Source organism: Lycorma delicatula, chromosome 8 (genome assembly GCF_047948215.1).
Source record: "Lycorma delicatula isolate Av1 chromosome 8, ASM4794821v1, whole genome shotgun sequence".
NCBI classification, from domain to species: domain Eukaryota; kingdom Metazoa; phylum Arthropoda; class Insecta; order Hemiptera; family Fulgoridae; genus Lycorma; species Lycorma delicatula.
In genome coordinates, this window is record NC_134462.1 from 116,985,484 (window position 1) to 117,011,764 (window position 26,281).

At 29.7% G+C, this 26,281-nt stretch overlaps 1 protein-coding gene across 3 annotated transcripts in view; it reads left to right on the forward strand.

The window, feature by feature from the left end:
* LOC142328938 (lipase 3-like) overlaps positions 1-25,248 on the forward strand; it is a 104,732-nt gene extending 79,484 nt beyond the window's left edge. For all 3 annotated transcript variants that reach the window (XM_075373119.1, XM_075373121.1, XM_075373120.1), the window contains exons 7-9: positions 4,628-4,712; positions 10,574-10,716; positions 24,863-25,248. In XM_075373119.1, the coding sequence (XP_075229234.1) occupies positions 4,628-4,712; positions 10,574-10,716; positions 24,863-25,126 (492 nt within the window). In that variant the 3' untranslated portion in view covers positions 25,127-25,248. The remainder of the gene's footprint in view (positions 1-4,627; positions 4,713-10,573; positions 10,717-24,862) is intronic.
* Positions 25,249-26,281: the final 1,033 nt, after the last annotated feature.

Below are 26,281 nucleotides of genomic sequence, written 5' to 3' on the forward strand. Positions count from 1 at the left end.
ACTACTAAGGTATTAGCCCTTGTCACATTCTTAGAAGGAAATTAGTATCACCATCAGGATCGTCATATGTAAGGGTGTAAAGGGCCCTTACATGTTATTTAAAAGCACAAACTACACAGAACATTAAAACACAAATAACAAAGAAGCACAACACTTACGGGGTGTAAAGGGCCCCTATATTAAAATTTGAGATAAGGTTCTCAATAAACCATGAAATTAAAAGTACAAGTTATCAATACCATTATCTTATTCTACCTGTCTCTATTATTTGTTAATTTTAGAACCCTCGGGGCGACCAGAACCGCCGTTAAGCAGAATATCAGTCGCGCCAGGATGCCGTGGCAGTTGACTCTCCATATAAACAGGCTACAGGCATGCATTGCGCCCACCCATAGCCTCGCGCCCTCAGTCCACTCTTCAGGGGGCCCCATGCCATCATTGGACACACCCCGACTCACTGCTCTTGAATGCAGACAAGCCAGGGTGGCCTAGGCAAGAGGGCTACCTCCCGTCACTATACATGCCACGCTTCAAGACTCCCATATATGGATGAAACTACCTCTTAGAGACTCTTTAACACAGCTTTAAAATTTCCATTTTTATAGACTTTTAAGAAGTCCACTGGCGTGTAGATATGCAACCATTTTTCTTTCATTTCCGTTTTTTATTAGTGAAATTTTTTTTTGCCTTGTGTTTATGAAACATAGTTTGCTGATTTTAAAAATAATACTTTCAAGCAAATCGGTTGAAAATTGGGCAAAATATGATGAAAAATCCGTGTCATAAATCGCAGGAGTGTAATATTAGTATAAGTGAAAGTAGATTCAGAAAACTACATTTTATAAAAATTCCCACCACTCAAAAGGCTATTCAGATTGAAAAAACCCATTTTTACTGTATACTCTTATTCATTACAAATCGATATGTGTTACATGTTTACTGATATCATTTGTCAGAAAAGATATTTATAGACCTCAAGTAAAAGTGACATATTTATGACCACAAATTCCTTCCTTTTGTTTTTTTTGTGTGCTGTATATCATAATTTGTTATGTGTTTCAATACATCGATATGTTGCTAGTAAGATAAGCTATTTTTGTAAATAATAAATAAATTCGTAACCCTCATAGCAATTATAATACACAAGTCACACACACACACAAGCACATTTCTGAGAAAAAAATGGTCATATTCTTTCTAGTCTAAATAAAACATTTTACATCGTATAAACGTCGTTCAAATTGTGTAATAAAACTGATTCCTTTGTGAATACAAAACAAAATAACCAACTTAGATGCCATATAAAATGATTTTGTAACAGCGTTTTAAAACTGACGCCGTACATAGCCAGTTCCAAGGCTACATGATCTGAAAAGGTTAAATAACCATCATCTCACCAGCGGTTGGTCTGAGTGTGCTGAAAATTGCACCTCATTTACATATCATCCTCATCTCATTGCATCATGGAGATGCTTACTGTTCACAATTTGATCAGATTGCAACATGTACATTAGGAATAAAAAGAAATATGAACTATTTTATGTAGCATATAGTACTCTGTCAATGTCTGTGAGTTGCCATTAACTTATGCCAGATGTTACTTTAATTTATTGGATCATTTTACATCTTTATTAATTTAAAAATATCCCTTCTCTACTAAAATTTCTCAGGTATCAAGTTGACTAATTTTAAATGGCGTGGTATATAACAATTGAGTGAATAACAATGTAGATGACACTTTGTTTTTCTCTTTAATTTAATTTACTTAAAAGATATTTCTCATGGTTTTGCTTTAAGGCTAAGAAATAACTTTGGTCCCGATCGGTATATAATTATAAAATGTGTTACTTCACTAATTAAAAAAGAAATTGCCCTAGTAGCAATTGCTTCCACCCAAGCATTACTTCCCAAGGAATCTTCCATAATCTTCCATTGATTAGATTAGATTCATAAAATATGCAATTAATTTAAAATAAAAAAAGAATAATAAAAAGAGTTAAATGTATTATAAATTCATAAAAATAATAAATACATAAAATTTTAATGAACTAAATGTAAGATTTTATTTAAAAAAAAAAAAATTGAAGTCATTTTTGAAAATGACTTCCATTTGCAAGAATAAAAACCATACTATGTCAACATAAATGAATAATCTTTTATTTTGATCACTACATAATGAAATATTATATAGATCACATTATTGTAAGATAGATTATAATTATGAAAACAAATCATAATGATTACAGCGATATGATAAGTGAATAAAGGACCCTCAGATTGAAGAGAAAACATCAATTATAAATTTAAAATGGAGTGAAGAAAGAAAGTACACATACTTACAGTAAAAAAATATGGGAAGAAAGAAAAAGGAAACATCAGAAGAATGCAAGCTTATGCATGATTCTATGAGACTAGAACAAATACAAAAAAAAAATTCTTGCGCAGTTCTGAGCAACAAGAGACTAACTTTTCATTATTTTATTTTGTATGATCTGTATAATTTAAAGTATATTTTCTGTTTATAAGAAAATCTAACTATTGTAACTGTGATTTGATGAAATAATTAATTATAGCAAGTAGATCCTACATACAAACATCAAGTTTAGTTTAAACTCACTCACTACTGTAACTCACTGCATAAGCGTGTATGAAAAATAAACCAATATGAAGTCAACACAACTTCAAATTGATGTTATGTTGTCTTTTGTCAATCATAAATTGATTGTAACTGAAGAATGACTCAACCATCTTAATAAAATTTTCACTTGCACAACTTCAGATACACTACTACAGCGTATTAAATTTCAGTAAAATTATCTAGTAATTTTGGAAATTTTCAAGCCACAAAATTTTATATATAAATGGTATTTTCATAATCCTCATACCCCAAAACAAAGAAAATTCATTTCCGTTCACCAATCCCACTATACTACCAAAAATATACCTCTAATTGTGGTTATGTTGCCTGTTGTACCTTCCTGAGCCAACTCAGGAATGACTCAACCAGTCTTCATCAAAATTTCACATACACAACTGTATATGAAATAAGACATTTATTTCTGTTTTTTTTTTTTTTTTTTTTTTTGTGGGAGAGGGGATTTATAACATTATAAATATTATATTTGTTTATTTTTATCTTTCATTTCTGTTTTAGTGTATCTAATATTCAGTTACACTACTACAGCTTATTTTTCTGCTTTTCTGTATAGCCTTTGGAACATCAGAGGATGAATGAGGATGATATATGCATGACTGTAAATGAAGTGTAGTCTTCTTGTACAGTCTCAGGTCGATCATTCATGAGATGTGTGGTTAATTGAAATCCAACCACCAAAGAAAATCGGTATCCGCAATCTAGTATTCAAATCCGTATAAAAGTAAAGCCTTTACTAATTCGTAGTAAAAGCCTTTACTAAGATTTAAACCTTAAAACTCTCAACTTTGACATCAGCTGATTTGTGATGACGATTTCACTACTAGACCAACCCAGTGGGGTTGGCATATTTAAATCTAAAAGAAATTGAGCTGGTAGTTCTGGAGATTTTCGAGCCATAGATTTTATTCATATTAAGTGAATGATATTTTCTTACTCTTCACACTTCAAAACGTAAAGAAAATTCAATTTCACCTACTAATTCTACCTTGCAACCAAAAATAATGCCACACTTTTCTTCAAAAAGTCAGTAAAAAAACTATAAAATTAAAAAAAAAAAAAATAAATGCAACTAAAGTCCATATTAATAAATTAAATACAAACATATGAAATAATATTAAGGTTATCCCTTAAATATAAATTTTTTTGCGTATTCATGTTTATATTGTACAGGATGCAGATAATATTTTTTTTTTTAATTAATAGTATTTAAAATTTCATCAAAGAGTAATATTTTTTTATGTAAAAGAAATTCCTTTAATCATATTTTAAATAAATTGGTAGAAAGTATTTTCAGTGATTTGATAATTTATTAAAAGTAGAAGTAAAATCATAGTAAGACTCGTTCTTGTCAGCCAAAGTATTGTGAGTTATAGAAAAACAGTTTCATTGTCTGGATATTATTATTTTAAAGGGTTTGTGACCATTCTTTTTAGCAAACATTGCGCATTTGTAAATATAAATATAATATAGTTAACATCATATTTAATTTTATAAATATCAGTATGAATGTTTCACGCTTATGAGTGTCAGATAATGATCTGTCAGTTTATTTTCACATCCGGATTGCTAGAAAAAGTAACAAGTGAAGCAGTTTCCTGTGCTGCCTTTGTCTTCTTCATGGAATTAAATTTATGAGTACAATTGTATAAATGCAACATTGAGCTTGAAATGCAGATAATATTCAGAAAATACAAGTACAATTTAACTCTTTCTCCCACAGCCCTGACTGAATAGTTCAAATCATTCCTTTCGCAAAAAACGAAAAAAGTCTTAACTGATACTCTTATACCTAGGCGTTTTACATATCTTTCAGCCTTAGAAAGACTTGGAAAAATAGTGTACAGTACCAAATTAATGTTCCTCTTTTTGTTTTAAAACAAGTGTTTCACATTGCTTCAGCTCAGTGGAGAAGTTCTTTTGATTGTTTGTTTAATAGTAATATAAAATTAATTTATTTATTTATATTTCTAGGAATATATACTTCCTGTTAGAATTTTAACTAAGTGTGGAACTTCAATGAAGAATATCATTCATATTTGCCAGACTGCTATTTCAAGTAAGTAAATATATGATTTTGGTTATCTAGAACATAAAATGTATTTTGTTTACATTTATTTTTTGGAAAAAATTATTTAGTTCATTTCACTTAATTTTAATTAATTTATCAGAAGTGGTGGCCTACAATACTTACTAACCAACAATTTTTTTTTAGTTTCAAGATCCTGCTTTTTAACCTATTTGCTCATTTTGCGGAGTGGACCCACCTTGAAAACTTTGCACAAAACCTAAAGATGGGTTCAACCTTCCATGTAGATTTAAAAAGTACTTCTCTTAAAAATTGAATCAACAATAATGCAGTGTTTTGTACAGCAGTTATTTAGGTTATATTTCTTATTGATAGTAAACTAAAAAAAATTTATTTATCTTTTTTTTAATGTCAACTTTGTTTTGCTTATATAAATAGATAAAAATCAAGATGTTTTTCTATATTTCTCTTATAATGTCTAATTTAAAAATTAAAATTTGTGTGGAGTATAAACATATTATTTTTAAATTTATTACCTTAATGACATCCAAAATTATTCAGGAATAATATTCCTAAAATAACATTCTAAAATAAGCAAAACAGCCTGCATTAGTAAGTGTGCCCTATGAAATATTTTAGTCTATGATAAACTAACTATTCATAGGTTCTCATTATTAATGAAAAACTGTTACTAGCCTAGCATCCCTTTGAAAAATTCATAAATGAATGAGTAAATCGTAGAATGTAAACTGTGTTACTGTTTACCATATTTTATGTACAATAAATTTTACTGCATATGAAGTGAAATAAGTTAATCGGTTGCATAATTGTAATAAAAAAAATCATATAGAGGTTACACCACCCAGATTTTTACATCTTTACTATAACATAAAGAATTTAACTTATAATGATTGCAATAATTATTTATGTTGATCGTAGTGTTCAAAATATAATTAACTCTAAAATTAACTCTATACATATCTTGCATTTTCAGATATTATTATTGTTATTAATTGTTCCCATTATTATTAAGATTTAAAACTAACTCATTTCTGCCTTTATTGTTATTCAAGGCGTGATAAAAAAAATAAAAATAGTTTTTTAATTTTGTATGTTTTGTCTTTTCAGATGAGTTTGTCTTTTACTCATACGATAGCATTACTGTCTGAAATTTATATTAATATTTTCAGCCAACCTAGTACTGTTGTTCAAATCAGGCAGCTGAGTAATTAAGTCGTAGTTTAGTATGAGTGGTGATTTATTTTGTTTGAAAATCACAGACTAAAGGATTTGCATTAAAAATGGTGTAGTGTAGTAACGAAGAAGCTAGAAAACTCCTTTGGAGAGGATATTATATCTACAACAAGGGTTTATGATTGGTACAAGTAGTTTCAAGAAGATCGTTAGGAGTCGAAAATGACTAATGGAATGGATGCTCTCAAACATCAAAAAGTGAAGAAATTATTGATAAAAGAAAGGACATAGTGATCGTTAATGATTGAATCACTGTTACAGAAGTTCCTAAAAATGTTACGGCTTATGTGAAACAGTTTTGACTGACATTTTGGGTATCAAACAAGCAGCAGCAAAATTTGTACCGAAACTATTGAATTTTCAACAAAAGCAACATTGCAGGACAATTGTTAGCTGACATCACTGATGATTCTGAATTATTCAAATGTGTCGTAGTAGGTGACGAATGAGTGTACAAATATAATATTAAAATTGTTATCGAAACATCCCACTGGAAGCTTCCTGAAGAATCAAGACCAAAAACACACACCAGGTTAGGTCAGATGTTGAGGTTCTCCTTACTGGTTTTTCCAGTTACAAAGGATCGTCTATTATGAATTCTTACCATAAGGTTTCAACAAATGGCATTACTTAGCAGTTACATTCTGTTTAAGGGAGATAATCTGAAGAAAATTACTACAGATGTGGGTAAACATTTCTAGGATTTTAAACCATCATAACGATCATGCTCATATTTTACTATGATTTGGTGATTTATTTAGAAAAAATATCACTATAATAATACCAGAATTTTTTTTTTTGTAAAACTAAAATTCTTGTTATTTTTATTTGATCATACCTTCTAAACTAAAAACCATTAAATTGATTAGCATACATTAAAAGTATGCCATTAGGGGAATGAAATAGTACAGATTTTATAGTTTCTACTTCATTTAATAGCGATTTATTTTATGTATTTTTATTAACTTAAGTGCTGATTTTATGGTATTGTTGTGTTTTCCACAGCTCGATCAGGATATTGAGAGGTTGACAATTTAGAATGTTTATATAATTGCAGTTTATTGATTTAAAATGTTCATAATAACAACGGTGATAAATACAATAATGATAATAACAATAAGTGACAATAATAAACAACTCATGAACGCAAATATTAATGTAGTATTTACGACCACAATAATAGTCAGGATAATAGTAGTAAACTATAATCACATGACATAAAACATAACATAATGAAAACAGTAAGCATGACAAAACAGAGAAAAATATATAGCGTAATCAACAAGGAATAACAATCAAAATATTACACATCAATTAGTGACACTAATGTCAACAGTAAATAAGTAATACAGATTACACATAAGACAGAGCTCAAAATAAATTATCCTTTGGAATTTATTCCAGGTATATAAACAGAAAACTAGTAGTCAGACCCACTAACAAAAGAAACCGCTAGTTTTAACCCTTTTTAACCAATAATGTTAAAAAACAATCTTATAAAATTCACTTGCAAATTCCTTTTGTTGTCTACCCTAACATTTTATGAATGAAGTCTATTGCATTACTTCTTTTCTTTATACACTTACAGTTTTACTGTAATTCATAGATAGTATTTCTTGTATACTTGGATTGACTCATATCAAACTGGATTTAGGACTCTCCTCGCTGGACTGACATCTCGCAGACTCACACCTGTGACTCTCCACTCTGGAACGTCATCATAAATCTCGCTAGACTGGTTTGCAGAACTCTGCTAAACCCACACAACTCGCAGCCTCTCCTCGCAGAACTGCCCTTGCAGGACCGACGCTGTAACGCCTTGCAGACTGGTTCTAATAGAACTCTTTAGTTGGTCTTACTGGGCTATTTATACTTCTAGCATCTTTATCTACTGGATCTGACCCAAGTCAAAGCGTGAGAACAGTTGACCAAGGCTTTTGTTCCCATGAATTCCAAACCTGGTCTCTTCTCACCGTACAACAGGTGTTCATTGTGTGTTAACAGGCAGTATAAAAGGGTTCTCCTTTTTATCCTCCTATTATTGTATTAATTATTACTTTCATAATAATTGTAAGGAATCCATTACTCAGGCCCACTATACCGGTCTTGTTACACTGCTCCTTTCTTATAGCTGTTTGTCCCAAACAGCTCCCTGATTGGGCACCAGGCAATCCAGATGAACCATCATTTTCTTCTTTCTCAAACTGCATTTATTCCTGTAGACCACGTCGTCAACTCTGTACATTGCGGCTTGAGGTTCCTCCTGAGTGGCCTGGAATTCAGAGATCTTCCCCTTATCTTCCTGACCCGATCGCACTGTTTGACGAGAGGTCATACCTTGCAACTGCTTTGACTTCATCTTCTTGTTAGTGTCTTACACAGCGAGCTGTTGGTTTCTTCCTTTTTGGCACCTTCCCTTCTAAACATCTAGGAGCTGCCCAGACTGCAAGCTTACACCTTCCTAATTGGCTCCTCTCGCTACAGTCTTCTTAGTTGGTCCTAAGTTGAAGGGAAACAGACTTCATCTTGCAGTTTACTTTTCGGTAGCTTGGTTTGCCGCAGTTCCAGTAAACTGGTCAACCCTTGCTGTTTGATGCTGCTGTCGGCAATCTCCGGTCCCCCGTCACAGTCGTCTCAGTAACTAGCGCTGTCACAGACTTCTTGATGCTGTCCACTGATTCTCCATTGCAGCCGACTCCCATTCTCTGAAGACAAGTGGTATTGCGAGACAGCATGCCAGTTACCTTTTTTGCTATTTTAATACTTTGTAGTATTTCGAGTAAGGTAGTTGTAGTCGGGTATTGACCTGTAGTTATGAGGTTGAGAATAAATTAATAGTGGAACATAAGTCAAATTTTGTGCATTCAGCATACAATAAATGAAAAAAGAACATGAGGATTATATAGGGAGCCATTCACTGATGGAAAGAATACTGTTATGAATTTATGGTAAATCGATCATTCAGAAAAATAATATAAGAACAGATGTAAAAATAACAGAAGAAAAATATTTAGAATATTTAAACAGGTGAAGACAGGATTAGGCTAAGAAGAGGAAAGGAAAACATGCGAGCTGACAATATACTCCACAGAGGTAAAAGTAAATATAAATTTCAGTTAATACTTAATTTCTGGGATGAAGGGAAGCAACATGTAATATGAAAATAGAAAAGAATAAGATATAGTGGTAACCAGATAAGAGAAAAACAAAGAAGAAAAGTAAAACTGTATGATAAAATTCTTATAGAAGTAAAATGTTTTAAATATTTAGGCATTGAGCTGGTAGAAGATGGGGAGAGTGATGGAGAGATGGAGAGAAGTGTATAGAGTACAGAGAACTAATGTAAAGTAAGGAAGTGCCTTTGAAATGTAAAAATCTTATACAAAGATACACTTATCCCAATTTTAACATATCAACTTGGATTATAAAAAGACAGAAGGATAATAAAATGGAAACAAATTTTTTGATAACATGAAAAGCAAAACAGAGGGATCATGAGTGTGAAAATAAGGGCTGTCACAAATGCAAAAATTTTGTGGTATAGAAAAGGAAAACTAAAATGTTTGGCCATATAAAAAAAATGAGAAAAGAAACGACTGGATTGGGAGATAAATAGAAAGAGATCAAGAGGAAAACCAAGGAATACTTGACTAAATAAAATTTTGAGATTGTTATTGACAAAGAAAGGGTTATGAAGGAGTGGTGGAGGGATAGAATGAGATGGCTGTCTATGATCCATCACTGGTCACAGGACACTGATAAGGGCTAAAAAGAAAATGAAGTGTATGAATAAACAGAAGTACATACATTTCCTCTCTTTTATATTCTTATACAACACAGGCATAACTCTGGTAAATAATTTTTTTTTTGTTTTTTTAATTCAAAGGTGTACTACTATCTATATATTCGTTTGTAGTAACAAGTAGAATGTTAGATATTAACATAAAATCATATTACTTTAAAAAGAAAAAAAAACATTCTCCATGACAAAGTGGTTGCATCTCAGCTTTTCATCCAGAGGTCTCAGGTTCAAATCCCTGGTCTGGCATGGCATTTTTCACATGCTGAAAAACTCATTATCATTCTTCAGCAGCTGTAAGCGGGTATAAGCCTGTTGTGTTACTGTATAAATAAATAAAATTCTTTGAAGATTAACTTGAATAATCATCTTCAGTAAATTATTTTGTTATATCATCCCTTAAAATAATGAAAAGATTATTTATATAATGATAAAAAGGAAGAAGAGACCAGTAAAAACCCTAGGGATTAAACATGGTATTTTCTTTTTTCTATAAATTGTATTCCTGAACTTTTTGTTTGGTTAGTATTTTGTTTGGGAGCTACATTCTCTTTTGTTACAAGTCTCTTTCGTATGGGTTTTGTATATATTCAAACCAACAAAAAAATACTCAAACCAGTAGTTATCGTGACATTTGTTGTTCCCAGTTATACTGTATTTATCTTCAAGACTTAATTTATAAGTTAACTTATTATTAATTCAATTGAAAATTAAATTTACTTTTTTTATCAAATTATAGATATATTTTTTTATTGCTACATATGTAATTTAATTATTGCTTTAATAATTATATAATAATTGATATATGTAATTATTGCTTTCATTGTTTATTGTTTAGATAAATTCCATAAATTTGATTATGGAAGTAGTAAAAACCTCTTATATTACGGTACATCATCTCCTCCGCTTTATAATTTTCAAAATATAACGACTCCTGTTGCATTATATGTTGCTCCTTACGATGAAGTTGTATCACTCAAGGTAAGTATTTGTAGAACACAGTTTCTTTTTCTTATTATACATAAGGCTAGTTCTGCAGTTCTGAAAGGAATATGTTACATTATCATACGTTTTCACTTACACACTATGTATGTATAGAAACATTACTTTTTTTTATTCACATTCTTGCTTCCTTGGACTACAGAGCTTAAAAGTGACATTGAGTTCAACAAATATTTTAAAATAATGGAAATATAAAATATAATCAATATTTTATTCAGGTTGACCTAAGAGAGGCCATGTACATTTTACGCATAATAATTATGCTGGTCCAACCAACTATGTAAAGTCTCTTAGCTGATTGTTGTACTGTATTGGCTCAGTTCGAGAAAGGATTCATCACTATATTTGTAGGTATTATTTAAACAAAAAATCTGTAATGAAATTTATAAGGGTAGATAATTCTTACAATGATTTGCATAATTTCAAACCCTCACCTATATGAAATTGGTAGACATGTTGAATGTAGAGAAGTGAGTGCCTAAATATATTCCTCTACTGTTTGAAAAAGCTGTAGGAGTGGCATTTCTTGATCTTTATGCAAGAGGACAATGAATTTCTTAATAATGATTCCGATGTTGAAATATGAATCTATTATTCAGGAACTCCTTCAGAACTGAAGGAGATCGAGCAGATTTTGAAAACAGAGATGGCAATTATTTTCTGGAAGACGTAAAAACAGCTATACTTGTAGTAAAAATTAGCTTATATGTTATTTTTATACCATGTAAAGTTACTCTGAAATTGTGTGTTTACAGTGAAACTATTGAACTAGAGCTTATTGTTTCATAATAACAATTCTCTCACGGTTAGCTAGATCAGTTTAAATGCTACTTCAGTAACTTGGCTAAGATGTATTCAAGCATACACCTTATAGCTCTGTTCTTACTGACAGCTATTTCTATTGTTTTCAAAACTTAAAGAATTTTTAGAAAGAAGTCTTATTTGAAATAATCATAGCGTTCAAAAAGATGTTAACGTGACTGATTAAACTTGTGGTGAATTTATGTAATGATAGTATAGAAAAACTTGTGATGTGTTATGGTAAATGTTTATGTTAAATGTGATTTCATAGTATATCATGATAGTATTATTTTAAGTACCAAATTATGTATATATATATTTTTATATATATTATAATATATTAAATTTATACTATAAATGTATTATATAATATATTAAATTTTCATCACTTCTAAATAAAAAATAAATATTTATGAATTCGTACTTTAGCTTCCTAGCAGTATGTAATAATTATTATCAGTAATAAACAAAAAAAAAAAAAATATCACTTACTGCTTATTCTTTTTAAAATTGATATACAGTGAGATCCTCCAACCGACCATCTCCCAACGCAACCCCCTCTCTAAATTACAGAAATTCCTAAATGATTGAATTTTGTATACATATGTTAATATTTTACCTTCCTGAAAATGACACTCTCCAATCCGAATGCGACCACATAATTTAGATTAGATTCCATACAAAACAACCACTTCCTTGGAGTTTTAACATCCATCATAGAATGAATTATGTACATGCATACTGTACAGAAGCAATTGTCGTAAACATGCCCATAATTTATCGAATTAAGCCGGCAGACTGTCATCTACTGAGATAAGGCGATGAATCATGTATACAAAATATTGCATATACTTCTTCACTTCTCTTTAATGATAGTTATTTACAAATGTATTTCCTGTTGATGAAATTTAATAAATCTTTGTTGTTAATTTTATCATGTGTTACTGCACATCTTTTAATTTCAGTGTAAAACCGTAACCATATATGTTCAATCGGCTGGTAAAATACTGTGTTATCTTGAAGAATTTTTGTTATAATTCACTTAACCATTTTAAAATGTTGCAAAACAGTTTAAATGTTGGACATGTGAATTTATGTGTAAAGGACAGTAAAAAAGGCCTTTCCTAAAGGTGTTAAGCAGTACATACAAATATGGAAAACCTGTGCTTAGATTCAACAAGTTTAAAAAAAATAAATAACACATTAAAGAAAGGTGATTTAAGAATGGAAATAAGACTCAAAAATGGAGTGTTCACAAAAATTTGAACAAATTAATGAACTTACTTTTGTACACTTTAATGAAGCATGCAGTAGAAGATTACTGATCAGCATGCCAGTAATACAAGAAAATACTTTATTTGCAAAATCTTTAAATAATGAGCAATTTAATGCTAGTAATGATTGACTTTTATACACGAAACTATATTGTTTTTCATGCGGTAAGTGGAGAAAGTGCCTGCGTATGTGAAACTGATGTTAATGATTGGATGTTAAGAATACCAGACATAATCAAAGATTACGATTTATAAAATGATTTTTAATCTGAACAAAACTGGTCTTTTTATCATTCGATAAAATCTTAGCCAGTTAAGGGTTCAAAGTGCATCATTGGGAAGCTAAGTAAAGAACATATAACAGTAATATTTTGCGTGAATGCTGCTGGTGAAAAAGAAAGACCCCTTGTAATTAACAAGCCCCTTAGACCAAGGTGTTTCTCAAAAATAGACATGTCAGCAATCGGTGTACTTTGGTGTGCAAATAAAAAATCATGGAATCATCTCATGTAAAACCTGCATTTTTACCTCCTATCACTTCGAACATGTTACAACTCTTAGACCCAGCCATTATTCAATCATTCAAGCTCTTTTATCATTGCCGTATTCTCCTAGCCCTGGTTACAAGAATGGATGAGTCTGAAAATGTGAAATAGTTAATGATAATAAAAATTGTCTATCAATAATACATTTCACTTCTTCAAAAAGATATCTTGCCAACTTTTATAAAATTGTACCCAAAACTAATAACAAGGAATTAAACAAACTAATTAATAATAATGAATGAAATTATAAAAACGTTTTCGATAAGCCATGTGTGTTCAGAATTAATTGTGATAATGAGAATTGTAGTAAATTCTATATAGGTTTGACAAGTAGTACATTTAAAAAAAGATTTAAGGAACACTTACAAGCATTTAAATATAATAAACAAAAATCAAAATATGCAGATCACATAACACAATAAACATACATTTTCAAATTTAGAGGACATAAAAATATTAAAAATAAGTAATTATCATTTAACAATCTGATTAAGAATGGGGAAAATTCCTTCTCTTTTGAAAACTTTTTTTTAAATATTTAATACATCTGATAAAGTGGTGTGCACCATGAAAGTGCTAATGTGAATCTAAAAATAATAACTAATAAATGATATTTTTATTTTATTTTATTTTTATTATGAATAATAAATAAGTAGCATATAATGTTTAACATCTTATTTAACTTTCTTAATGCTAAATTAGTCAAACTGATGAGTCCTTAGTAAAATAGTAAACTGCATCTATGTTAACATCTAATGATTCTGCAACACCTCAAACATTTCAAGAAGTAGCGGTCTGAAAATTGAAGATTTCTGAAAAAAGAAAAATACTAATAGCCAAAACCAGACTCAATTCCTTGTTCTCATAGATCTCTGAAGATAAGAATGCAAATGTTGTTCTTAAGATTAATAGATACTTAAAAGCATTAATAAAATATTATTATTTATTTTGTATTTTGTGATGTATTCTGATCAAAGTGCCCTACATTCTTCCAAAGTAATGTTGAGATAGTTTTTTCTTCTGTATACCAAGTGTATTTGTTCCTGACATGGTTTATATAATGCAGAATTATAAATACAGAGTGACACATGAAATGATTCAACATTTGTTTTGATAATAATTATTTAGATTAATAATTATTAAAATGTTTTATGCTGGCAGAAGTGACAGCAGTTCATGAATATTATTTTCTTCTATTTCTGAGTGCGCTGTTTGTGTATCGTTTCAAGATGGCTGACAAAGGAAGACTGACTATTGAACAGTGCGTAAAGACTGTGTTCTTTTTAGATGAAACGGAAAGTGTGGTACTTATAAAAAGATGGTTTCATTCCCCTTTTCCAACCTAGTGGTCGCTCTCATTTAAAAACAATACGTAGACTTTATGAAAAATTTAATAATGATAGTTTAGTATTTGAGAGTAAGTGCAAACAGCCCAGTGATGTTCATTCTCCACAGAATATCGAAGCTGTCAGAGCAGTGTTGCTGAGAAGCCAGGCAAATCAACAAGAAAAGCAGCAGCATGACGTGGGATTTCTAGGTGATCTGTGCAGCAAATTTTAGAAACTGATTTACATTTGTATCTGTAAAAAATAACAGTTTTGCCTAAATTAACAGTTGACAACAAATGTCAAAGGCTGTATACCAAGATCTATTGTTTGAACAATGTTTGGTTTTCAGATGAGGCACATTTTAATCTAGACGGGGTTGTTAATAAAAAAAATGTGCATTTTTGGGCTTCCAAAAATTCATACGTGCTTTATGAAAAGGTGCATCATGCTCCAAGAATTACGGTATGGGCCGCTATCTCAAGTCGTGTGGTAATAGGGTCATTCTTTTTTGGGCAGTGAACAGTGAATGTGTAATCTAAACATGCTGCATAATAATTTTGTTCCTCAGCTTCTTACAAAAATGTTTCAATTAGAAAACAAATGGCTTGTGTAGGTTGGAGCCAGATCGCACACAGCTAATGTTGTTTTAGAACTTCTGCATGAAACGTTTAATACAAATGTCATTTCAAATCGATTTCCTAATCATTTTGTGTGTGGACAGAACTGGCCAGCAAACAGTTCTGATTTGAATTTGTGTGATTCCTTTCTTTGGAGATTTCTAAAGGAAAAGATTTTCCTTAAACATCCTCGTACAGTGATGGAACTGTGAGAGCTGATCATTGAAGCATGCAGTGAGATAACCGAGGATATGTGTCGTTGAGTTATTAATAGTATAGGAGTTCGTGTTAAAGAAGTTGTAGACGTGATGTGATGGTGGTCATATTGAACACGTGATAAGCAGAACATAATTTCCGGTACACAGTAAACATGTATTTTACTTTTCTGTATTACCATTTAAATAAATATTTTTTTAACAAAACCAAATGTTGTATGATTTCATGCGCCACCCAGTAATTCAAAGTATAATATTTATGTGTTTAACTTTTTTGTTATTTTTTATCACTATTAATGGAAGTATCAAATCACTTTGTATACATTTGATAGATGTCTTTGGTTCCTTTGTAAGCTGCCATTTAAGCAACATTTGGTGGTAAAAAAGTTGTTTGTATTCTCAATCTTGATACTTTTAATACTAATCTTATGTGATAGGTTTCTATATTTATTTCTGGTCTTATGACTTTAAATTTACAATATTAACGTATGACAGCATTGAAAAACTGAAAATTCAATTTCATAATAAAAGCATTCTATTGTAATCTGTAATCTACTTTTCTGCTCATTGTTATTAACTTTTTTTTAACAATATTGTGTATTTGCCCATTTTGAACTTAATCTATATAAAGAAAAATGTAAATGTTCATTTGATCAAAATCCTAAATCTCCAAAAGTTCTTCACCGATTTCTTTTAAATTTTGATCTGATGTTGCATTCGAATATATGCGTGTTTTTATATACCTACTATTTATGTACCAAGATGTACACCTGTGGCAGGTAAAAACATGCTTTTTTTAAAAACAGTGCTATCTGTTGGATGTAAAAGCAACACACGCTATAGTAAATATTTTACGATTCCATTTCAGTGTTTCTGATATGTGTGTCTGCTACAGTCTAAAATCTACTGGACCGATTTACGTGTGGGGGAAACAGGCAGAAAGGGAAAAATCAAAAAAAGTAGAAAGGGAAGAAGGGAAAAATAAAAAAATAAAAAGGGATAAACGGTCTAAAGGAAAAGGGAAAGGTGAAAGGAGAAAAAAGAGAGGAAAGGGAAATAAGGGAAAGAGCAATGTGATAAGGAAAGGGAAAGGGGGATGGGAAAAAGAATATGGTAAAAATGAAAATGGGGAAAGGGGAAAGGGGAAAAGGGAAAGGTTAAATTTTGTGAAGTTCTGTAATGTTAATTTTGTTAATGTTTTATCAAAATTTCAATTGTGTTCATTTAATCTATATATATAAATATAAACTCAAATCTAGCAATAGCAAAGCATTGCCGAGTCTAAATATTTTTTTTTAGTTTCATTTATTCAGATTCTCATAGATTTGATATATTAACAATTATGAGAAAGTTAACTTTTGAATTAGTCTTTTTTATTGTGGCTGATTTTTTTTAACCTTTTTGTTGAACTTGGCATTCAGAAGATAAGCTTATACATCTGTGCTCTCTAACTAGAACATATACCATTTTTTCCTACAGATTTAGATGAATTTGGTGTGTTTTATATTATTTAGAAATGCTGAAAATGACTATATTTTGTTAACACTTCTGACAGTTTTATTGAATCCAGTATGGTTTGATTAGGTTAGGCAGTCACTTTTAATTAAGGTATCCCAGTTTATTTTGTTTATTACATTAATCTGTATTGATATTAATTTGTATTTATTTTAATTATAAACATTTACAATTTTATATGTTATATACAGTTTTTTTGTATATTTTTTAATCCCTTTTATGTAACTCACTATTGAATGGTTAGGTTCTGCATATATTAGATTTCTAGGATATTTATGAAGTATTTTTTTCTTCTTTGGATCAGACTTATTTAACATTTTGTAATTGGATCTACTGAAGATTTTGTTTGTTTTGAAATAAATAAAGATGTTCTTACATTGACCCTATTTGAATTCTTATTGAATTTGGAATTGGTTGGTAAGAGTAACAGTTACTATGGACAGTACTTGTTGCGTAATATTTAATTGCTAAACTGTATATCCAGAACAAGGATCTATATCCAACTGAAAATCAGCAAAACTGTTACTGACATTTAAGCTGTTAAAAGTGGCATATAATGGTGATTCTCTGAAAAAATCAGGTGATGTTAAATTGCATGCAAGATTCAAAAATAGATGAGAAAATGTGAACAATAATCCCAGAAGCTGGTAACCAAAACCAAAATTCCAGATATGAATGGGAACAGATTGATACTTTGTACAGCCTGACAGATGATCAGTATGTGATTAATGGCTAATAAAAAATGTATAAAATTCTATTCAGAGGAAAAAATCTGAATTTATGATCTGACATATTCATCATCTATTTTAACAAGCACTAAGCCATAGTGTGCTCATTGTGAGAGAGTTTCTGGTCGAAGTATTGAATATCAAATTAGGGCCTACTTGTTCATTCAAAATAGCTCCTGGTGATTTCTATTTCAAAAATTAATGAATGCGCTGAAAGGATAAGCAGTTACTGATATACAGCATAATGTGATTATGAAATGGAAGATCATTCTGGAGAAAGAGTTGCAGGTCTAGTTTTCTAAAATGGGAACACCATTTAATGTGCAAATGCAAAAGATGAGTACTTGATAGACAATAGCAGCTCCTAATGTACAGACAGATCTGTATGTATGCATTGTATTTCTATAACAAAAAAATTACAAATTTTAAAAGCGGTCTCTAAAATGGAATTCTATTTCTTTGGGAAATTTTTAAGTTCTCATTGTTTAAATTATTAAATGGGTTCTTTTATTATAGAAGAGATTTTTAAGTATTATCTACTAATTTTATTAAGTTTGCTCTATTTATTAACCAGTTTGCATATAGGTGGTTATTTTCTATTCACCACTAGCCATTATATATAACGATGGCAGGTCACTGAAAACAGATTTCTTATTACATTTCAAACAAGCCTGTTTCAAATTCAAAAGTACTAGTACTATACCTTTATCTTTTTATAAAGGTATTGTTTCCAATATTTTTCTATCATTCTCTTTACCTCAGTGCACTGCATTCATAATAGTATTTTTCATTGATATGTGTTTGTATGAGTTTAAAGTAGGAAGATGGGTATGAATTTAAATTATTTTCAGATTTTTGTTGAGATTTAAATATTTTAAGGACAATTTAGTATTGATCTTCTTTCATTGTGATTTTGTTTTTATGTTAATATTTGAACAATAATAGTACATGAAATCATCCATTGATAATAATTTAATTTCAGAAATTATTATAACATTGCTAAAAGCAATATTAATAAAAGTCATTAAAAAGTACAAATATTCTGCATGTTTTAAAATAATAAACATATATTTTAAATTTATTAAGTGAAGGTATTTCTAAAACTGCACTTTCTTGTCACCCTTCCTTCTTTGTATAATTGGTCTTCATCTTCGATATCAAATTTGTGGTTGTAGGTCTGAAAGCTATATCCTCTATGCCAAGGAATCATCACCGAAGAGCCAGTCCTTGGTATCTGTTAAGAGACTATCTGATCCAGGCTTTTTGTTTAAGGCTTATGGGATCTGAGGATGCCTTTTTCACCCTGTAGATTAAAATTTCTAATCCTCCATTTATAATAAAATAATATAGTAAATGTGCAATAAAGCATTAATCCTCCATAATAAAGTTTAGTAAGTGTAATTACAGAGATTTGTTCTACTTTTGTTGTGATTAGTAGTGTTTATACTACTAATAGGACAATGAAAGAGAGTGTGTACTATGACAGGATGTCATAGATAGCAAGAAGCCAGTTGTCAGTTCAGTAAATCATCCCCATCTTCTGTGTTGAGTTTTGTAAACTTAGCATAATATTTACCATGTTCACTGTGGTACGGGGTATATACTTGTATGTCCTGTACAGCAATCGTCTGTGATGCGACTGAGAAAGAAATAATGTTTCTCTGTTGTGCGTTAAGTATTTCACCTTGATTATTTTTACAACCCATGTACATCCCGTAATGTAGTGAAGTAATAACACTACTATGTGGAGTGCGGATTCTCTTTTTTGAGTTATTTCCAATAAAATTGTTATTGTTATTTTTTTTGTTCATGGTTTTATCAATATACAATATTTTGTAAATTATTTATAATTGTTTAGTAATTATTCATGTTTTAATATTAATTAGTCATGTATAATTATGCCATAACGTAGTGTAATGGTGATATTTCATATGACTAATGATTGATGTTGTTTGTTTTTTTCTGAGGAACAGAAACAAAAACTTCATGGTTTTTCCATAATTTTCAGTATTCTTATTTTGAATAATTTATTACTTTTTTATCATATATGGAACATTAACACAAAAATAAATTATTAGTAAGCCACTGTGACTTAATAATTTATTAGGTTATTGTGATTTATTATTATTGCCAAATTTATTTACTATAAATAGTAATCATAATAATGTAGGTCAGCATTTGTGACTTAAATTCAGTTATTATTGCACTGGTTTTACGGAATTCTATAAATTACCTCATTCTTCATGTATTCATCTAAAGTGTAATAATATATTCATACGCTAGTGGGTTTAGTTGCCAGTTTGTTTTATGTACTGTGTGCTGTTAGAACCATGAGTGAATGTGCCAAAAAAATTCTTGATATGGCTTTATATATGCAGCAAGGTTTGAATAGTAACATTTCTTTCAATTTGGATTCTGACAGATCAGAAGAGAAGTCAGTGGAAACATGATCGATGCTGATAACTCATGCAAGTTTTTGGATCCTGGTCCATTATCCTCTAGTATAAATAGTAATTGGTATAATAATAATAATATTAATGATAATAATGGTGATGATGATGATGACAATAACAATAGGCAAAGTTGGAAAGACATAACTACAGTCCTTCCGTTCTCATTATCTTGCAGTAAAGAATCAGTTTTAGCTGCTGTTGTTAATGGTACTGAACTAATTCATTATTTTAACTTATTTATTTCTGATGATATTTGGAGTTGCATAGTAAATGAAACTAATAAATATGCTAACGCACTTAAAGAACGAGAAAATAATCGACCAAACTGTAGAATACATAAGTGGGTTGATACTGGCAAAACTGAAATAAAAAATATCTTTTGCTATAGTAACAATTATGGGAATAGATTTACTACCTGAATTGCAGTCGTATTGGTTAAGAAATTTGGTATATAACAACTAATTTGTTCAAATTTAATGTCACGAGAGATTTTTAATTCTTTTGCGCTGTATCTATTTTTGTGATGAAAGTCTTGACAGTAACAATACAAATGATAAATTCTACAAAATTTGTGCATTGCTTAAAAAATTATTATATAATTTTCAGTTATATTTTACTCCAGGGGAGAACATTGTAATCGATGAAACAATGGTTCCATGGCATGGACGACTATCCTTTAAGCAATATATAAAAAATAAAAGGCTTAAATTTGGTGTAAATTTTATAAACTCTGCATCATTCAGGGTTATGTTCATAATTTTAATTTATATATTCGAAAAGGTGATGTGACAGTAGGGGAATCCCATGCACTCCCTTTTGTTAAATACCTCATGGAAAATATATGTGGATCAGAAAGGACCTTATACCTTGACAATTATTACACAAGTCCAGATGATGCTCATTATCTACTTTCTAAAAACACAAAAATTTATGGAATATTTTGCAAAAATCAAAAAAAAAACCACAAGCAATTGTTTCTAAAAAAACTAAAGAAATGCGAAGTAGTAGAATGAAAAATAATATTAAAATAATAAAATAGATGGATAAGCGCCAGGTACTAAAAAAATACTTAATGATAACTAATATCATAATGCTTATGATAACTAAAAAAGAATGTCATGATTTGAGTCTGACATAGTACTTGAGTATGAAATAGATTTGTCTATTTACTGGTAAGTTTTGTTTGATTGAGACTTTTTAAGTTTTGCCTATTGAGCAAAATTAAAAGATTACTGCTCCTGAAAATCTCAATGGAAATGATTTTAAAATGTCACACAATTGCAGAGTTACTGATTAAATATTGTTACATAAATATTTTACTTTTATTATTAATTTTTCTCTCTAATTCTTGCAATAGCCAATATTTTGGGCAGATGATAGATAATATTGATTTTTACTCTATCATACCGTGTGGTTTTTTGCATAACGCAGGTCTTTTGCAACTAGTCCGTATCCATTTTCCTCTATTTCCAGCTGAACTTTTGAGTTCATCAGAGCTTCCAGTTACTTTCAGATCATCTATAATTTTTATTCTTTATTGTATTTTTTGCACTTTCTACTGATCCTTCTAATCGGACGAGGCCTACAGCAAAGACAAAAGCTGAGGAGTTTAAAAATCACCTGTGTAAATGTCTACCAAGGCATTTACATCAGTGGCATCCCAATGAAGCCTGGCTTAAGGAACTTAAGGCTTCACCATGCAATTTAACGTTGCTAATTCCATGGCAATCTCAGAAACGCCACAGTCATCCATCACTTATCTTAAATTTTTCTACTGATAAGTGTTCTGCAAGCTTCTCAATAGCACACTTTGGTTCAGTACTCCAAATTGGAACTCTTGCACACTTTGTTATAGATACCACTTACAAACAGCATCTTCTTGATTCACTTTTCCAGCGGTTTTTAAAATTTTAAGGTTTCAAAATTTTTTTTTGATTTTGCAAATCCATTTTTAAGAAAACAACTTTTATTGTTTCCTTGTTAGATTTTACACCTGAAATGGTACTTTTTCCTATCCTTTATTCAGTCATACTTTTAAACAATGCCCCACAATCTAGGCTTTCAATAATTTTATATTTTTTGGCTAAAGTAGGATGTCACGCTTCCTCTTTTTGTCACACATTTTCAATTAAAAAATGAAACATGACTTAACAAAATACAGTCTTTAGTATTGAAAATTTGTTCTTTATCACAAGCAATAAAGTAATAAAAAAATAAAAATCTCACTTTAAATTAAAAACCTAAACTACTGAATCACACACCAGTAACATTATAGCACATAACCTTGTGAACTGTACACATGTATAATACTGTTTATACAAATACTGTATCTACGGTATAGATAACAAAGTGTATGCAAATTTTACACAGTATGGGTAAAAATGTATTGTTCAAGATTTTAATAAAATCATTAATAAATAATAAGAGCAAAGGATGAAGGATATTTCTAGACTGCTAATTCTCAATTTAAGTCCATAGCAGATAGTTTTGGATCAAGTTTACTTTTTCTCAGTAATAAATGAACTTGTGTTGGTGTAGTTTTTCTTTTATGGCTACATGTGAGGTGAAAAGGAACCAGTCTTTAAATTGTTTTAAAGTAGCATTTACTATCGCTAGTCCAACACCACACTCAGAAGCTATTTTTCATTGTCATACTGGTACGCTCAGAAAGAGAAACAATTTTTGAATGCTTTCTTGGAGTTGCATCCATTATTATACATTTAAGATACAAATTACATACACATAACAAAAAATACAAAAATATGATTTAATAAAAACTGAAATTAACTTTCGCAAAAAACTATTTATTACATGAAAAATACTAGATAACCAAATAACAATAACCTCACATTACACAGACAACTTAAATAATGGATGTGGTCATGCAATTTACCCACATCATAGAAATAAACAAAAAATTCCCTGCGTTCTGACTAATTTGCACACTACTACATATTAAGAGGTAGTAGGAATTGAAGTGTCAAGTGAAGTGTTACTCTGGAATGTACATGTTTATGAATGGGCACTCAGAAAAAATAAAAAAGAAAGACTGAAGCATTTGAAATGCAAGAATGGATAAGACAGAATGGTAAGACAAAGTGAAAACTTAAAAAATAATAAATGTTAATGAGAACAGAACAATTTAGGATGGTGAAGGTAATTGGCTGGGGCTGGAGATATATCATGAGAAGATTGATTAAAACAGCATTAGAAAGTTTACTAATAATTTATTTTTGTGTTAATGTTCCATATATGATATATAAGTAATAAATTAGTCATAATAAGAATACTGAAAATTATGGAAAAACCATGAAGTTTTTGTTTCTCTTCCTCAGAAAAAAAACAAACAGCATCAATCATTAGTCGTATGAAATATCACCAGTACACTACATTATGACATAATTATACATGACTAATTAATATTAAAACATGAATAATTACTAAACCTATAAATAATTTACAAAATATTGTATATTGAAAAAACTATGAACAAAAAATAAAAATAACAATTTTATTGGAAATAACTCAAAAAAGAGAATTCACACTCCACATAGTAGTGTTATTACTTCACTGCGTTATGGGTTGTAAAAATAATCAAGGTCAAACACTCAACCCACAGCAGAGGAACATTATTTGTTTGTGAGTTGCTTCACAGATGACTACAGTATGGGGTATATATGTCCCATATGTGTTAATAACCATTATTAAGTGATAAAATTTAGCTGTTTTATTTTTTCCGAGATATTTTTTGTGGCCTTATTTCTTCCAATCTGCAAGCTTTGCTTATTTTATTTTTGGGATCTAGTGATAATTGTTTGAAAACAAAATTTCCTTGACATTTGTTCTAGAATTGCTTTCTTACTTTTTCTTTAAATTTGTGTATCTTCATTGTTTACTACTGAAGGATTACAGGATGCCCTGTAACTTCTGCTGAAGGATCATAATGAATTATTATAGTGTATAAAAAATTTTTTGCCTGACCAGTAATTGAACCTGGAACCTGTGGCTGAAAGGCAGAGATGCTACCCTATTGCCATGGAGCTGGGCAAAGTGGTATATCCAGAAATAATACAATTGCTACTTTATTATCACTTTTTGTATTTTTCTTGTTTTGAGTTATAATAATAATACATTCAATATCATAGGACATAGTTTCGAACTAAATGATTACAGGATTTTTTTAAATCTCAGAATGTTCTATGAAATAATGTTCTTCAAAATATACATCATTAAAATATTTTCCTTTTGTAAACTGAAGATATTTTGCAGTACAAAGTTTCATCAATCTCATTTAGAATAGTTTCACATTTAAAATATGTTATTTAATAATTTATATTAAATATGATTTAAAATTATATATATATATATATATATATATATATATATATATATTTAATTTTCAAATATATCCTTTTAAAATAATATACTAGTATCCTTTTAAAAATAAGGATACTAGTATTTTAAAATTTATTTAAATTGTTTAGGATCGTTTTTCATCATAAGTTTAGTTGTTTATTTACAATTTTTAATTAATAATTAGAAGGTTATTAGAAATTGAAACTTATCAGTTGTTTATTTTATTAATTTTTTATATTTTTTGTTTACTAATTTTTTATATTTTTTGTTTACTAATTTTTTTTTTTTTTTAGTCTAGCAGGAGATTGGCTCGAGACTTTAAAAATTTAATGCGATTTTTCATTGTGGACAATAATAAATTTAATCACAGAGATTTCATTTTTGCAAGAGATGCAAAAATTTTAGTGTATAATAATGTGTTAAACCTTCTAAAGGAGTGTGTTGATAATTACTCTAGATGTATTTTATCTAATGAAGTGAGAAAAAGACGGGATATTAGTTTTGGTTCAAATACAGACTTATATGATAAATTATCATTTAAATCAATTTTCTCATAAATTGTGATTATATTCTTATATGTAATTGTTATTTAATTCCAGTTGTTAGAGTAATTGTAATTATGATTTATTTTAATTGGGTTACAATTCTGTTAAGTTAAATGATGTGTATATTATTATATAAAGAGGAATTGGTTTTCTTTGTTCGAAATAAACAAAAAACTACTCGATCAATCACAACCAAATTTTTGCCCATGTTTCTTGGCATAATTGACAAGGTTTATATATATATTTCATCTCGAAAAATCATTAAAAAAACATGCTAAAAACATAATGCTTCACTGCCTCCATATGTAGTATGTTGACTCTCCACTAGGCAGCAGATACATTGCACTCAGACAACTTTTTACATAGTATATTGGCTCTCTGCTAGGTGGTGAACATGTTTCGCTAAATTCAGTATACTTAATCTTGAGAGCTTAAGCTGCTGATAATTTTTAGTTATTGGATATCAGAAAATTTTAATTTGTTTCTTTGATATACGTATAGTAAGTACTTAATGCAGTTGTATTTGATTTCTCAGGAAATATGATATATTGGTTCTGTGATAGGCGATAAATATTTGACTATTGAAATTTATTTATTTATTTATCTATCTATTTTGGCAACATTTTTTGAGCGATAAATATTTGATTATTCAAATTTATTTTGGCGGTATTTGTTGAGTTTTTCTAAAATCATGCTGAAACGGAAGAAACATAATATTGGTGGAGAATTTACAGATGTGAGGCGAATGTCTACATCGCATTTACATGAGACTATGAAAGAGTGTGAAGATAAATTTTACGATGCTAGGAAAGCCACTTTTGAAGTTCAGATCTGCTTTTGAATATGATCCTCATTTGGATTATATTAATAGTAAAGATTTACAAATTGGTACAATGATTAAAATATGCAATCATTGTTTTACAAAAAAATGGACAAATGAAGCACCTGGCATATGTTGCTTTGGTGGGAAAGTTTCACTTCCTACACCTAATGAGCTGCCAGAACCAATCAGTAATTTACTTTTCGGATCTCATCCTTTGTCAAAACTTTTTCTCAATATGTTGGAAAATACACTTTATGTCAGATAACTTCTTTCGGTGCTAAATGAATTGTAGAAGGAATTTTATGCTTACGTTTAAAATTCAAAGTCAAGTTTACCATCGCATA